General features: G+C 35.7%; 1 protein-coding gene and 1 long non-coding RNA gene across 2 annotated transcripts in view; one reads left to right on the top strand and one right to left on the bottom strand.

The window, feature by feature from the left end:
• Window positions 1-3,084, bottom strand: part of LOC308653014 — a 49,330-nt gene extending 46,246 nt beyond the window's left edge. Inside the window, exon 1 of the long non-coding RNA XR_014022967.1 lies at window positions 2,960-3,084. This is a non-coding gene — a long non-coding RNA (uncharacterized lncRNA). The remainder of the gene's footprint in view (window positions 1-2,959) is intronic.
• Window positions 3,085-3,157: 73 nt separating this feature from the next.
• Window positions 3,158-11,977, top strand: HSPA13 (heat shock protein family A (Hsp70) member 13). The gene is made up of 5 exons (XM_081301296.1): window positions 3,158-3,309; window positions 4,850-5,190; window positions 8,148-8,361; window positions 10,166-10,333; window positions 11,108-11,977. The coding sequence occupies exons 1-5, from the start codon at window positions 3,285-3,287 to the stop codon at window positions 11,770-11,772; spliced, it is 1,413 nt and encodes a 470-aa protein (XP_081157422.1). The 5' UTR covers window positions 3,158-3,284; the 3' UTR covers window positions 11,773-11,977.
• The last annotated feature ends 421 nt before the right edge of the window (window positions 11,978-12,398 follow it).

Here is a 12,398-nt window from a genome sequence, read left to right as displayed (position 1 = left end):
AGTACATCTACTTTTATTTTTCTGTTCCTGCTCTTCTCATTTCCCAACACCACTGTCGAGTTCTTGGTCCTCGGGGATATAATATTAAAAAGAACAGATTTGGGCTTTTGAGCTGATGAAGTTTGGAAAAGCTCTTCAGACTTTAAGTTAATGTTGTTAACAGGATGAGATTTGGAATGGATGCTGCGTTTTGTATATGTACAGTTATGAATCTTTGAGAACTAGAGGGCAAATCATGATATAGGAAGAATAACTGCCTCCCAAAGAAGTTCACACTCTTATTCATGGAACTTATGACTATGTTTCCTTACATGCCAAAAAGGATCTCTGAAGATATGATAAGGTAAAGAGCTTGAGATGGAAATTATCCTAGGTTTTCTGAATGGATCCAACTTAATCACATGACCTTTTTTTAAAATATATTTTTTATAATTTTATTTTATTTATTTATTTTTTATGTGGTGCTTAGGATTGAACCCAGTGCCTCACCAGGGCTAAGCAAACAGCTCTACCACTAAGCTACAGCACCAACCCCAATCACATGACCTTTAAAGGATATAAAACAATGTCCTCTAAGAGGCACCTGACCCACTGTTATTGGCTTTAAAGATGCAGTAAGAAATTTCTGAGCTAAGGAATGTGGGTGGCCTCTACAAATTGGGAACAGCCTTTAGTTTACAGACAGAAAGAAAATGGGACCTTGATCCTATAATCACAAGGAAATAAATTCTGCCAATTTGAATATACAGGAAATAGATTCAAACCTAGAATCTCCAGAAAGGAACACACCCTGATGACTACTTGATTTTTACTTGTTTTTTTTAGTTGCACAGGGCAGTAGAATATATTTTGATATATTTATACAAGCCTGGAATATATCTTTAGGATCCCAGGTTTTTGGATGTACACAATGTTTAAATTCATTGAAGTGTATTCACATATGTGCATAGTAAAAGTATGTCTGATTCAGTCCACTGTCGTTCCTAATCTAGCCCCCCTCTTTCCCTTCATTTTCCTTTGTCTAATCACTGAAGTTCTATTCTCCACTCCCCTTGTTGTGGTTAGCATTCACATATAAGAGTGGACATTCAACCTCTGGTTTTTTGAGATTGGCTTATTTCATTCAGCATGACAGTATCCAGATTTTAATCCTATGAATTCCAAATCAAATTTCTGACCTACTGAATTGTAAAATAATAAAATCTGTATTAGTTCAAGACATCAAATTTGTGGTAAATTTAAGACAGCATAGAAAATTAATGTTCAATTTAAATTCCTCCCCTTAGATAAAGGCCTGCCACTCTAAAAGCATATAAACTCTAGCTACTCCTTGAACAAGTGAGAATACTTTTACCAAGAAGAAAGGAATGGGTGGCAGGAAGCATGACAATGAGCAGTGACTGACACAATCTTCCTGATCTGCTTTGACTTCTCTAGTCCTATATCTCATACTTCCACCCATACTTCATGTCCCTAGAGTTTCTAACCTAGGGGATGGTTTTCTGCTCCTATGCTCTTAGTAATACAGTTCCTTCTACCTAGAAATCCCCAGCCTACTATTTATACTACTCCTCCATTAATCTATGTTTTGGTTCCCTTTACCCTCCAAAATACTGCTCATATTCTCTTCCACAAACCACTTCAAGTTAAGAGTATAGTATTTCTTCAATTCTGTTTCTGCTAGCTGTCCAGGCTGGTATTATAGTATATGCCATATACTACAGTATATAGCAACTCCCCAGCAATATTTGTTAGTATCATTATTTCCCATAACAGTATTCAAAAATTGAATATAAATTCACAAAAATTTTACTGAATAGTACTTGTTATAGACATGTATACATAAGTTTCACATTTCACATACTTAAAAAACACAAATAGCATATTAGAATGAATCCTCAATAGTCTTAATTCAGATTCAATAACCATTTATATAAACAATTGAATCAGCTAGAAAGCTAATAGAAGTTTATTCCCATAAAAAACAGATTCAAGTCTCCAGGATATTCAGTCTCAAGAACTTTAGCAGTTAAAATGTTAGGGAATACACATATACGAATGGTGGGAACATGAAGTTAAGAGAATAATTCTATAAAATTGGCACCTTGGTTGCTGACCCCCATATGCTTTCTTTTCCAAGAAGCAATTTACCTGCGGGCCTGTCTGACCAAAGTGAACAATATATGTCACATTCCTGAGCAGACTACCCGTTAACTGCAAGAGAAATGCAGGCCCAAGATAATGTCAAGGGAGAAATCCAGGAGACTTTTGCGACCAGATCCTAAAACTCTGGGAGATAAGAAGAGTTCATCCCAACTCTTTCTCACAGGCCCCAGCTCCGTCACAAAAACAACAAAAGTAGTGTCAAAAGGAGCCCACGACTAAGAAATGAGAATCAAAAATTATCAACTAAAAACTTAAAAAACATTTCATAAGTATTCTAACTAGCCAATATATGGTATAGGACCTGTCCATAAAGGACATTCTGGCCACTTATGATTTAAGATAAAGCTAGGTTTATTGTTTTGTCAAGGGCCCACTTTGGTGCTTAGCAATAGAAAAATGAGCTCTTATATAAATCGCATTCACTGAAGATTACTTGAATTCGTTTGTCCCAAACCAAAAGCAGAAGCCTGAAGAGCCTACTAGAGTTCCAGGTCTGTGTCCAGGGTAATGAGTAGGGACATTAGGCCTCCTCTGGGCTTACACTGAGGCAAGGGGAAGCTGGAGGGGCCTGCGGGTTTAGAAGAACTCCATCTAAAATCTAGATCACAGGCAAAGAAACACGCTTTACACGGAAGCCGAAGGAAAAAACAAAGGCCAACCCCTAGTCCAGAGACCAAAGAAAACATCACCCTAATGGTTTCCACCCTCCGTCTCACGCTTTCCGCCAGATACGGCACAGGACTACACTTCCCAGAATGCAAAGCGGAAAGGCGGAGCTAAAGAGACTGTTCACCTCAAGTTGGCCCCAGGCGTTGGAGGTTTGATAATAAACTCTAGTCCGTCCCCGTGCCAGCCCTCCATCTCAGCCTCACTGGTTCCGCAATCCGCACGTGGGGTGGGAGGCCGTCTGGGTCGTCACTGGCAGCGGTTGAATGGAGGCTCTCCGCCCCGCGGCCTTCAGGTACTTGATGTCCTCGCTGTGGAAGGAGCAATAGCTTCTTCCACTGCGTCAGAACAGAACGACTACATTTCCCAGGGGTCGGCGGGCTGGCGGGGCGGCGTGGGGGCGGTGCCTCACGTCTGGTACAGTCATCCCAAGCTTCTTCGGCGGGACTGTAATGGCCGGAGAGATGACGATCTTAGGTCAGTGTCTAAGGGGTCTCTTTTGCCTGGTCAAGGCGGTCCGCGGAGGCCCGGGTGGGCGGAATGATTGTCTCAGCTCTTGGTTCCAGCTGGCATAGAAGGAGAATTAGAAAAGCTGACTTGGAGGCTATTTGGGGCTTTTCGGACCTGGTGGGGGTGGAGGCGGCTCCAAGAGAAGTCTGGCCCTGGCAAGCTACGTACAAATCGTACCTCTCAGGGATTTGCGGCTTGGCGATGGGTTTCTTACAACAGAACCTCGGTTTTGAATTGCTGGCCGAAATGGGGCCTTTGAGAGGCCGCAGGAACCTACACCTCCGGGACCCTTTGTGGAGGAAGGGGGAGGAGCCGCAGCAGGAGCATCCTGAGTTGTAGATGCCTGGGATGCTGAGCTTGAAGGGATGTAGGGCCTTTTGATGCTCTTTCCACCATATCGGATGGGATTTACCTTCCCCTGCTTGGAAGGTGATAAACTCTTTATGCAATTTGCCTGTAGGTGGAAGGAAATTGACACTTGATTTCATTTCTTTGAGTTAGTGTTGAAGAGGATGAGCTAACAATTAGTAACACAGGCCTACTAACTGACGTTTTTTGGTTGTAATGTAACATAAGTGTACACAGGTATTTAACACAGCCTCCTGAAATCAAGTAAGAGCATAATTCCAAATTTAGAGTCGTTTTTTTTTTTTTTTTTGCTTGTGTTTACAATTATTTATGGCATTTGTTCAGATCTGTTTTTTCATGAATTTGTATTTGCTGAGCGTATGTTATTCCTTGGCATGAGAGCTACAACAGTGAACAAAACTTGCCTTCAAGGAGCTTGCATGTATGTTGCCATCAGTGTTACTCACTTTTATACTTCTCCCCTCAATATTATCGATACAAGATCTGTCTTTAATTCATATATATATATATATATATATATATATATATAAACTATGTTCTGTTATGAAGTGATGGTTTAATACCTGAGCCACTTTCAAAGTCATTGTATCTGATGTATCCATTTTATCCTTTTGAAAAGGAAAAGGAGATACAAAAGTAAAGAGTTTTAACTTTACATTATTAGTAAAGGTTTTGGTGTGAGAATTTCAATAATGGAGCTTCTTTTCAAAAATAACATAAGCTTTATAAAATTTAAATAGCAATTGTTCAAGAAAATTGGATAAAATTTAACTTTTATTTCAGATGAAGGGTGTTTCCTGACATCATGAGCAGAATTATTCTACAAATATTATTAAATATTTTTACATTTTATTCCTGTGTTCTACTAGTGAACTACAGATACAATTACAGGATTTTTTTGTTTTTGTTTTGTCATTACTTTATTTTTAATTATAACTAATTTACATTATAAAAAACTAGATGTCTTAGAGAAGTATTAACAGTTCTATAAAATTAAATGAGATATATTTTTAGTCTTGTTTCAAAGATTAGTATTAAAGGGACTGCTTTAGTAATTGAGCATATTAGACTTTGCTATAGTAATTTAGTATATTATCATAATCTGATAAGATGTATCTTTTAATTTGCCTGTTTTCAGGATCAGCTGTTTTGACTCTCCTATTGGCTGGCTATTTGGCACAACAGTATTTACCATTGCCTACTCCAAAAGTGATTGGCATTGACCTGGGCACCACCTATTGTTCTGTTGGGGTGTTTTTTCCTGGCACAGGAAAAGTAAAGGTGATTCCAGATGAAAATGGGCATATCAGCATACCTAGCATGGTGTCTTTTACTGACAGTGATGTATATGTGGGATATGAAAGCTTAGAGTTGGCAGATTCAAATCCTCAAAACACAATCTATGATGCCAAAAGATTCATAGGCAAGATTTTCACTCCAGAAGAGCTTGAAGCTGAAATTGGCAGATACCCATTTAAGGTAAGGATTAATCCAAAATATGTTTTGTTTATTTTACTGTTAAATAACTTATTTATTGTATTGTTTCAATTAATACTTTACTTTCACATTATAAAACATTCTGTTTTAATTTACTTAATCTACATGGATGTTATGCTATCTCATTTAACAGGAAATTCCACAGCAGCTCTAGGGTGAGTTATTACTAAGACTCTCCAATGTTATCAAGAACTTAGGACCTTACTATATACTTGCTCTGCCATTTTGAGAATGTGTCCTTACCTTATTCAAGGTAGCAGGAAGGTTGATGAAGCCCCATATACTGTAGATAGATATTATCTATGTAGGTACATATTTGTTTATGTCTGAATAGATCATACAAGGCATGGTGTTTTCTGACTTACTTGAAACTCAGCAATATGTCATAGATGTTATCTTAATGGTTGTGTAAAATGACTAAATTGATCAGTCTCTTTTCACTGTATATTTTCTTATTTTTTCTGGTATTCCACTAATGGTGGAGGTTCAGTGAATGTTCTTGTATATACATCTGTTTTTACTTATCTGAAAATTTTCTGACTTGAATTCTAGAAGTGGAATTGATAGGTCAAAGGTACACATGTTTTTTTTTTTTTTTTCTTAAAGAGAGAGTGAGAGAGGAGAGAGGAGAGAGAGAGAGAGAATTTTTAATATTTATTTTTTAGTTCTCGGTGGACACAACATCTTTGTTGGTATGTGATGCTGAGGATCGAACCCAGGCCGCACGCATGCCAGGCGAGCGCGCTACCGCTTGAGCCACATCCCCAGCCCGGTATACATGTTTTTAAGGCTTTGATTTTTATTAACAGATTGTGCACCAGAAAGGTTATATGCTCTTTACTGTTATTTTTTAGAGCACCTCTATCTTCCCTGGTTATTATTGTTTTACAATATTTGCCAATCAGATGAAAGAAAAATGAAATCTTCTGTTAAATTTCATTTCTTTGCTTTCTAGTGAGATTTTTGTAGAAATTTTTTTATTCATATTTTTATTTTCCTTGGTGAACTATTTTTTGTTGTTGTTCTGTTTCTTTGACATGATATTTTTTTCCTAAATGAAAATCAAATACTTTTGGTTTTGTTATTTTTTTTAATTGTTTTTATTTTTAACTGATGATTTGTTTTTGAGTTGTCAGAATTTTAAGTTTGTATGCAGCAAAATTCCCTCTTAATTTTATAAAAGTGGCATTGACTCTTACTGTGCTTAATATGGTTTTCTTATCCACTTGTTTTGGTGTTTTTGTTTTGTTTTGTTTCATTTTTCATCCTGATGCTTTTATATAGGTGTTCGTTTGTGTTTTGTTGCTGAGTGTTTTTTTTGTTTTTGTTTTTGTTTTAAACATTTAAATCTTTTTTTTTTTTTTAATGTACAGTTTTTCTTCTACGTTATGAACTAGGATTCTAAATTAGTTTTAAAATCATTAGGTAGTTCAGTCATTGCTGCTTGTTGAATAACCCTATCCATAAAAATTTTTAAACTTTTAATCTATTTTCAGAGAGAAAAAAAAATTGTTGTACTTCTAACTTTATTACTTTGTTTTTAGTTTCTTTCTTTGGGATTCTTTTATTAATTTATAATCTTTAGTGATAAAATACTAAAGCTATACATTTTCTCTAAGTTACAGCTTTGGGTGCATTACTTACTGGTTGAAGAGTTATTTTAAGTTACTAAATTTCAAATGATTCTAAACAATTTGTTTTGGTTTGGGGTGGGCCTTATGGTACTGGTATCTTTGTATCTTATATTCAGAGTAGATCTATAGCTTGCTTTTATTTACAACGTCAGATTTTTTTGATTGTAACTTTATTATGAGGTCTAGAATGGCTGGGGAAAGAGTCTTATAATTTCTGGATGAGATTAATTTTCTTTGCTATTGCTGTTAAAACCTAGTTTATACTAGGGTGTGTACAAGTGTACTAGGTAAAATGTACTAATGTAGTACATTTTAGAGATAATCTATTTTTTTAAATGTATGCCCACATTAGAGAAAATGAGCTGATAAATAGTAAATATTTTCATGGAAATAAGAATGTAAATGATGTTTGATTCTTGGATAAGGACATAATAAAGTACTAAAATTATTATAATTAATATGTATTAGAAATTTCTTTAATTTTATTTTTTACTCTAGAAAACAAGCTAACTTGGAACAAAAGAGAAAGGGAAGATCCTGAGTTATATACATGATTGAGCAAGTGTTATTCCTTATATATTAGTCCCCCCTTTATTTGTGATTTTGCATTCTGTGGTTATTTTCCATGGTTTTAGTTACCTGTGATCAACCACTATCTGAAAATATTAAAGGAAAAATTTTAGAAATAATTCACAGATTTTAAATTATATAACATTCTGAGTAGCAAAACAAAGTCTTCAGAACTGTTCAATCCCACCCAGAACTGGTATTACCCCGTATCTATTTTGTATGCTACCAAGTCCCTTGGTACTTATACTGATTATCAACTTGACTCTTGAAGTATAGTGCTTGTGTTCAAGTAACTTTATTTTACTGATTAGTGGACCCAAGATGCAGGAGTAGTGATGCAGACAATTTGAATATGCCAAAGAGAAGCCAAAGCAAATGCTTTTCTTTTAAGCTGAAGGATCATCCACTGGGGAACTTGGAACACATCCCTGTGTGGATAAAGGGAAATTCCTGTCTTTCATCAGGAATTCATTGAACAAATAAATATGCTTGGTTATGAATTTTATTCTGCTCTTATTAAAAACTGTAGCATATATTTTATTTACTTTATACTTCTTAAAGTATAACATTTATTAAGCTCTAATCTTGGCAGATGGATACAAATATGGAATTTATCACTTTGTAAAGGTAAATTTTTATTGAAAAAATCTAGTATGTATGTGTGTAAGTACATACATATGTTTATATTTAACAGACTTTTATTCATATTCCTTTTTTTTTTAATCCTATTTATAGGTTTTAAACAAAAATGGATTGGTTGAGTTTTCTGTGACAAGTAATGAGACCATCACCGTTTCCCCAGAATATGTTGGCTCTCGACTATTGTTAAAATTAAAAGAAATGGCAGAAGAATATCTTGGAATGCCAGTTGCTAATGCTGTCATTTCTGTACCAGCAGAATTTGACCTAAAACAAAGAAATTCAACAATTGAAGCAGCCAACCTTGCAGGTAATAGCACTCTTGCCTGTGTTGGATTTTTCTCAAGATTTTGTTTGGTATTTGTCACTTTGTAAATCACTTAACTATAGGCACAAAAACAACCTATATGGTGGGTAAATTAGTGGATTTTTATATAGGTTGATAAGTGATAATTACAAGAGCTCTGTAGCATGATGTAGAATGTGTATATTAAAATAAGAACCAGTCATAGGCACATGACAAAGGTAGAAAACATGGACACATTAGCAGGGAGGGATTTTTTTTTCCCTAAAATTTCTTTAATCAAAGTTAAAGTAAACATAATGTTGTCAAAAAATCTGACGTGAAAATATTTTAAAACTTTTCAAAAAATATTGGGGCTGCGGCAGGGGCTCAGTGGTAGAGTGTGGCATGTGTGAAGCACTGGGTTCAATCCTCAGGACCACATCAAAACAAAAATAAAAGCAGATGGAATTTAAAAAAATAAAACAAATATTGAGTGTCTCACAAAATAAACAGGTACATCCTTGTTTTTGTGCAGCTTGTGTTTGACAGAAAGGAACACAGAATAAACATCTCTAAGTTTAACATATGCATTATTGACATTTTGGGCTCAATAATTCTTGGGTGTGGTGATGGCAGTCCTGTGCATTTAAGAATATTTTGCAGCATGTTATGACAATCATGCTTTCATTCATTTCCATAGATCTCTTGGAGATAAAATCACCTTTGATCGAAAATCATTGATACAGTGTGTATCAGAAAGTAACATGCTATGAAAAATAAAAGCAGGATAAAGGGACAGAATTGTTTGTGGTGGTCAAATGATTAGAGGCAGCATGTTAGCTTTGAGTCAGGGTGATCAAAGTACCTGATGAGAACAACTTAAGAAGAAGAAAGATTTATTTTGGCTTATGTTTTCAGGGCAATCAGTTTATGGTCAGCTGGCTTCTAGGCAGAAACCTCTTGGCAGAAGGGTATGCAGAGGAAAGCTTTCAGATCATGGTAGCCAGGGAGGAGAGAAAGATAAGCCAGAGAAGAAAAACTTCTAGGGCGTGCTTCCAGTGACCTACTTCCTCCAACTAGGTCCCACCTTCCAGTAGTCCCTCCAAGCCATCAGTGGATTAATGTACTGATGAGGTGAGAGCCCTCATTATCTAATTAATTCCCAAAATCTTTACCTTTGAGCACATGAGACTTGGGGAGACATTTCAGACCCAAACCATAAATAACAGGGGACTTACACATTTAAGTAGGATGATGAGTTGGCCTCATGGAGATATTTAAGCAGATTTGAAGGAAGTGAGGTAGTTAGCTATGCAGACACATGCAGGAAGTTCATAATAGGGGGAGGAAACAGTACAATCATAAAATAGGATTTTGGTGATATATAAGGATAGGAAGACAAGAGTGGTGGCACTCGCCTGTAATCCCAGTGGCTCGGGAGGCTGACACAGGAGGATTGCAAGTTCAAAGCCAGCAAAATCGAGGTGCTAAAGCCACTCAGTGAGACCCTGTCTCTAATTAAAATGCAAAATAGGGTTGGGGGTGTGGCTCAGTGATTGAGTGTCCCTGAATTCTAACTTGGGTACCCCCCCCACCATAAAAAAAGGAATAGGAAGTTGTGTAGTGTGACCAGAGCAGAGTGATAGAGAACCAAAGGAATAAAGGAATAGGTATTAGGATATTTAAAAGAATTCTTCAGTTTGAATGTTGTTATAGCTCCTGAAACATACATTAGTTTTCAGTCTAGAAAGTTAGTTTGCTGAGTGACAAGAAATTTCTTAATAACTTCGTCTTATCGGTTGTCCTTTTCTCCAATCAATCTTTACAGGACTGAAGATCCTGCGAGTAATAAATGAACCTACAGCAGCAGCAATGGCCTATGGTCTCCACAAGGCTGATGTCTTCCATGTCTTGGTTATCGACTTGGGCGGAGGAACTCTAGATGTGTCATTACTGAATAAACAAGGAGGGATGTTTCTAACCCGAGCAATGTCTGGTGAGAAAAAATAGAAAATTGAAGAGATTCAAGCAACACTTAACTTACCTAATATGTAGTTTGTGGGGTTTTTTTTTTTTTTTTGATTTGTTTGTTTTGTTGTTGTTGTTGTTGTTTTGTACTGGGGATTGAACCAAAGAGCATTCTCCCTCTGAACTACATCCGCAACCTGTTTTTAAATTTTTATTTTCAGACAGGCTCTGGCTAAGATGTTTACACAGCCTTGAACTTGTGATCCTCTTCTTTTAGCCTGCTGAGTAGTTAGGATTATAGACGATGTACCACCCCAGCTTATAATTTTCTGTGTTATTTATGCCACTATTTGCATATTAAAAAAAAGTTATGTTTAAGTGATTGGAAACCCTATAAATCAAATTAACTTCCAATTTTTTCACATTGCGATAATAAGGCATTCATGGTGATGGTGAAGGAAACAGTGGGAAGAAAAAATTCCTGAAAAATAAAAAGGGATAATTTCATTATATTTGTTAATATACGTTATTATAGCAAGCCAATCTGTTTTTTCATCTCTAGTTTTGAAAAATTATCTGATTATTAAGATACTTCTTTCATATCATTTAGATATTTTAACTTTAATGTGCACAGTTTTTTAATAGTATGGGTCAGGGTTCAAATCATTTTAACACAGTATTTAATAATGATCTTTGAATAAAATTTTAATGCATTTTAAAAGAAATTTATTATATTTGAATATAATTTTATACACATACATATATATGAATATAATACAAACTTTTTTGATTTTTTACTTAGGAAACAATAAACTTGGAGGACAGGACTTCAATCAGCGGTTGCTTCAGTACTTGTATAAACTAGTGTACCAAACATATGGCTTCCTCCCATCTAGGAAAGAGGAAATCCACAGATTAAGGCAAGCTGTGGAAATGGTCAAATTAAATCTGACTCTGCATCAGTCTGCCCAGATATCTGTATTGCTAACAGTGGAGGAAAAGGATGGAAAGGAAGCTCAGAGTAATGACACTGAACTGCCAAAGGACAAACTTAACCCAGTAGATGGTCATGCAAACAGAGAGTTTGGACCCGGCCTTTTGGAAAAGAAAAGTGGGAAAAGTCAGGTTTTATTTGAAACAGAAATATCTCGGAAGCTCTTTGATAGCCTTAATGAAGATCTCTTCCAGAAAATACTTGTGCCCATTCAGCAAGTATTAAAAGAAGGCCACCTGGACAAGACTGAGATTGATGAGGTCGTTTTAGTTGGGGGCTCTACTCGTATTCCTCGAATCCGCCAAGTCATTCAAGAGTTCTTTGGAAAGGATCCCAACACATCTGTAGACCCTGACCTGGCAGTGGTGACAGGCGTGGCCATCCAAGCAGGAATTGATGGAGGCTCATGGCCTCTCCAAGTCAGTGCTTTAGAAATTCCCAATAAGCATTTACAAAAAACCAACTTCAATTGAATTCTGGAGTAATGATGTGTGATCAAATACAAATACATGATCTTATCTGGTGAGCTCTTCCCCTTTATCAGAGCACCTCCTCCAAAAAAGAGAATTACTATCTAAAATATGTCACAGATTTACCTAGAAGGCAATATTTAGATAAAATAAAATTTTACATAGCATATATATATATATATATATATATATATATATATATATATATGTGTGTGTGTGTGTATATATATATATATATATTTTTTTTTTTTTTTTGAGAGGTCTCATTCCAGTACATACTCTTATTAGAGGAGCATAGGTGGCTATATTTTCTGAATTCTGGAAATAGATAACCATATGCACTCAACATTGTATTCTGTAAACATTAAATAAATAGTGCCAATTATAAGATTTCCCAGTTCTTACTAAATTGTGTTAATAGGAGCTGGTAATTTCTTTACTTGGTCATCACATCTAACTGTAAATTTGAACTATACTTGAATGACAGTGTTGATGTCAGGTATTTTCATTGGAAGGTACCAGTATTATTGAGCTGCATATATATTCAATAACGGCCATATACAAATTTACTTTTACAAATTCAATGTCCAGTTGTGTGTCATATGCACATATTCTGCATTTTCCAGATT

This window comes from Spermophilus citellus (assembly GCF_964194105.1).
Source record: "Spermophilus citellus genome assembly, chromosome: 7".
NCBI lineage: Eukaryota > Metazoa > Chordata > Mammalia > Rodentia > Sciuridae > Spermophilus > Spermophilus citellus.
This window is presented reverse-complemented; position numbering and strand designations above follow the sequence as displayed.

Excerpts from the sequence above, each read along its gene's own strand:
- HSPA13 (XM_081301296.1), top strand. The coding sequence starts at position 3,285 with ATGGCCGGAGAGATGACGATCTTAG. Across the intron at positions 5,191-8,147 it reads TTGGCAGATACCCATTTAAG|GTTTTAAACAAAAATGGATT; the intron begins GTAAGGATTAAT and ends TCCTATTTATAG. Across the intron at positions 8,362-10,165 it reads TGAAGCAGCCAACCTTGCAG|GACTGAAGATCCTGCGAGTA; the intron begins GTAATAGCACTC and ends CAATCTTTACAG.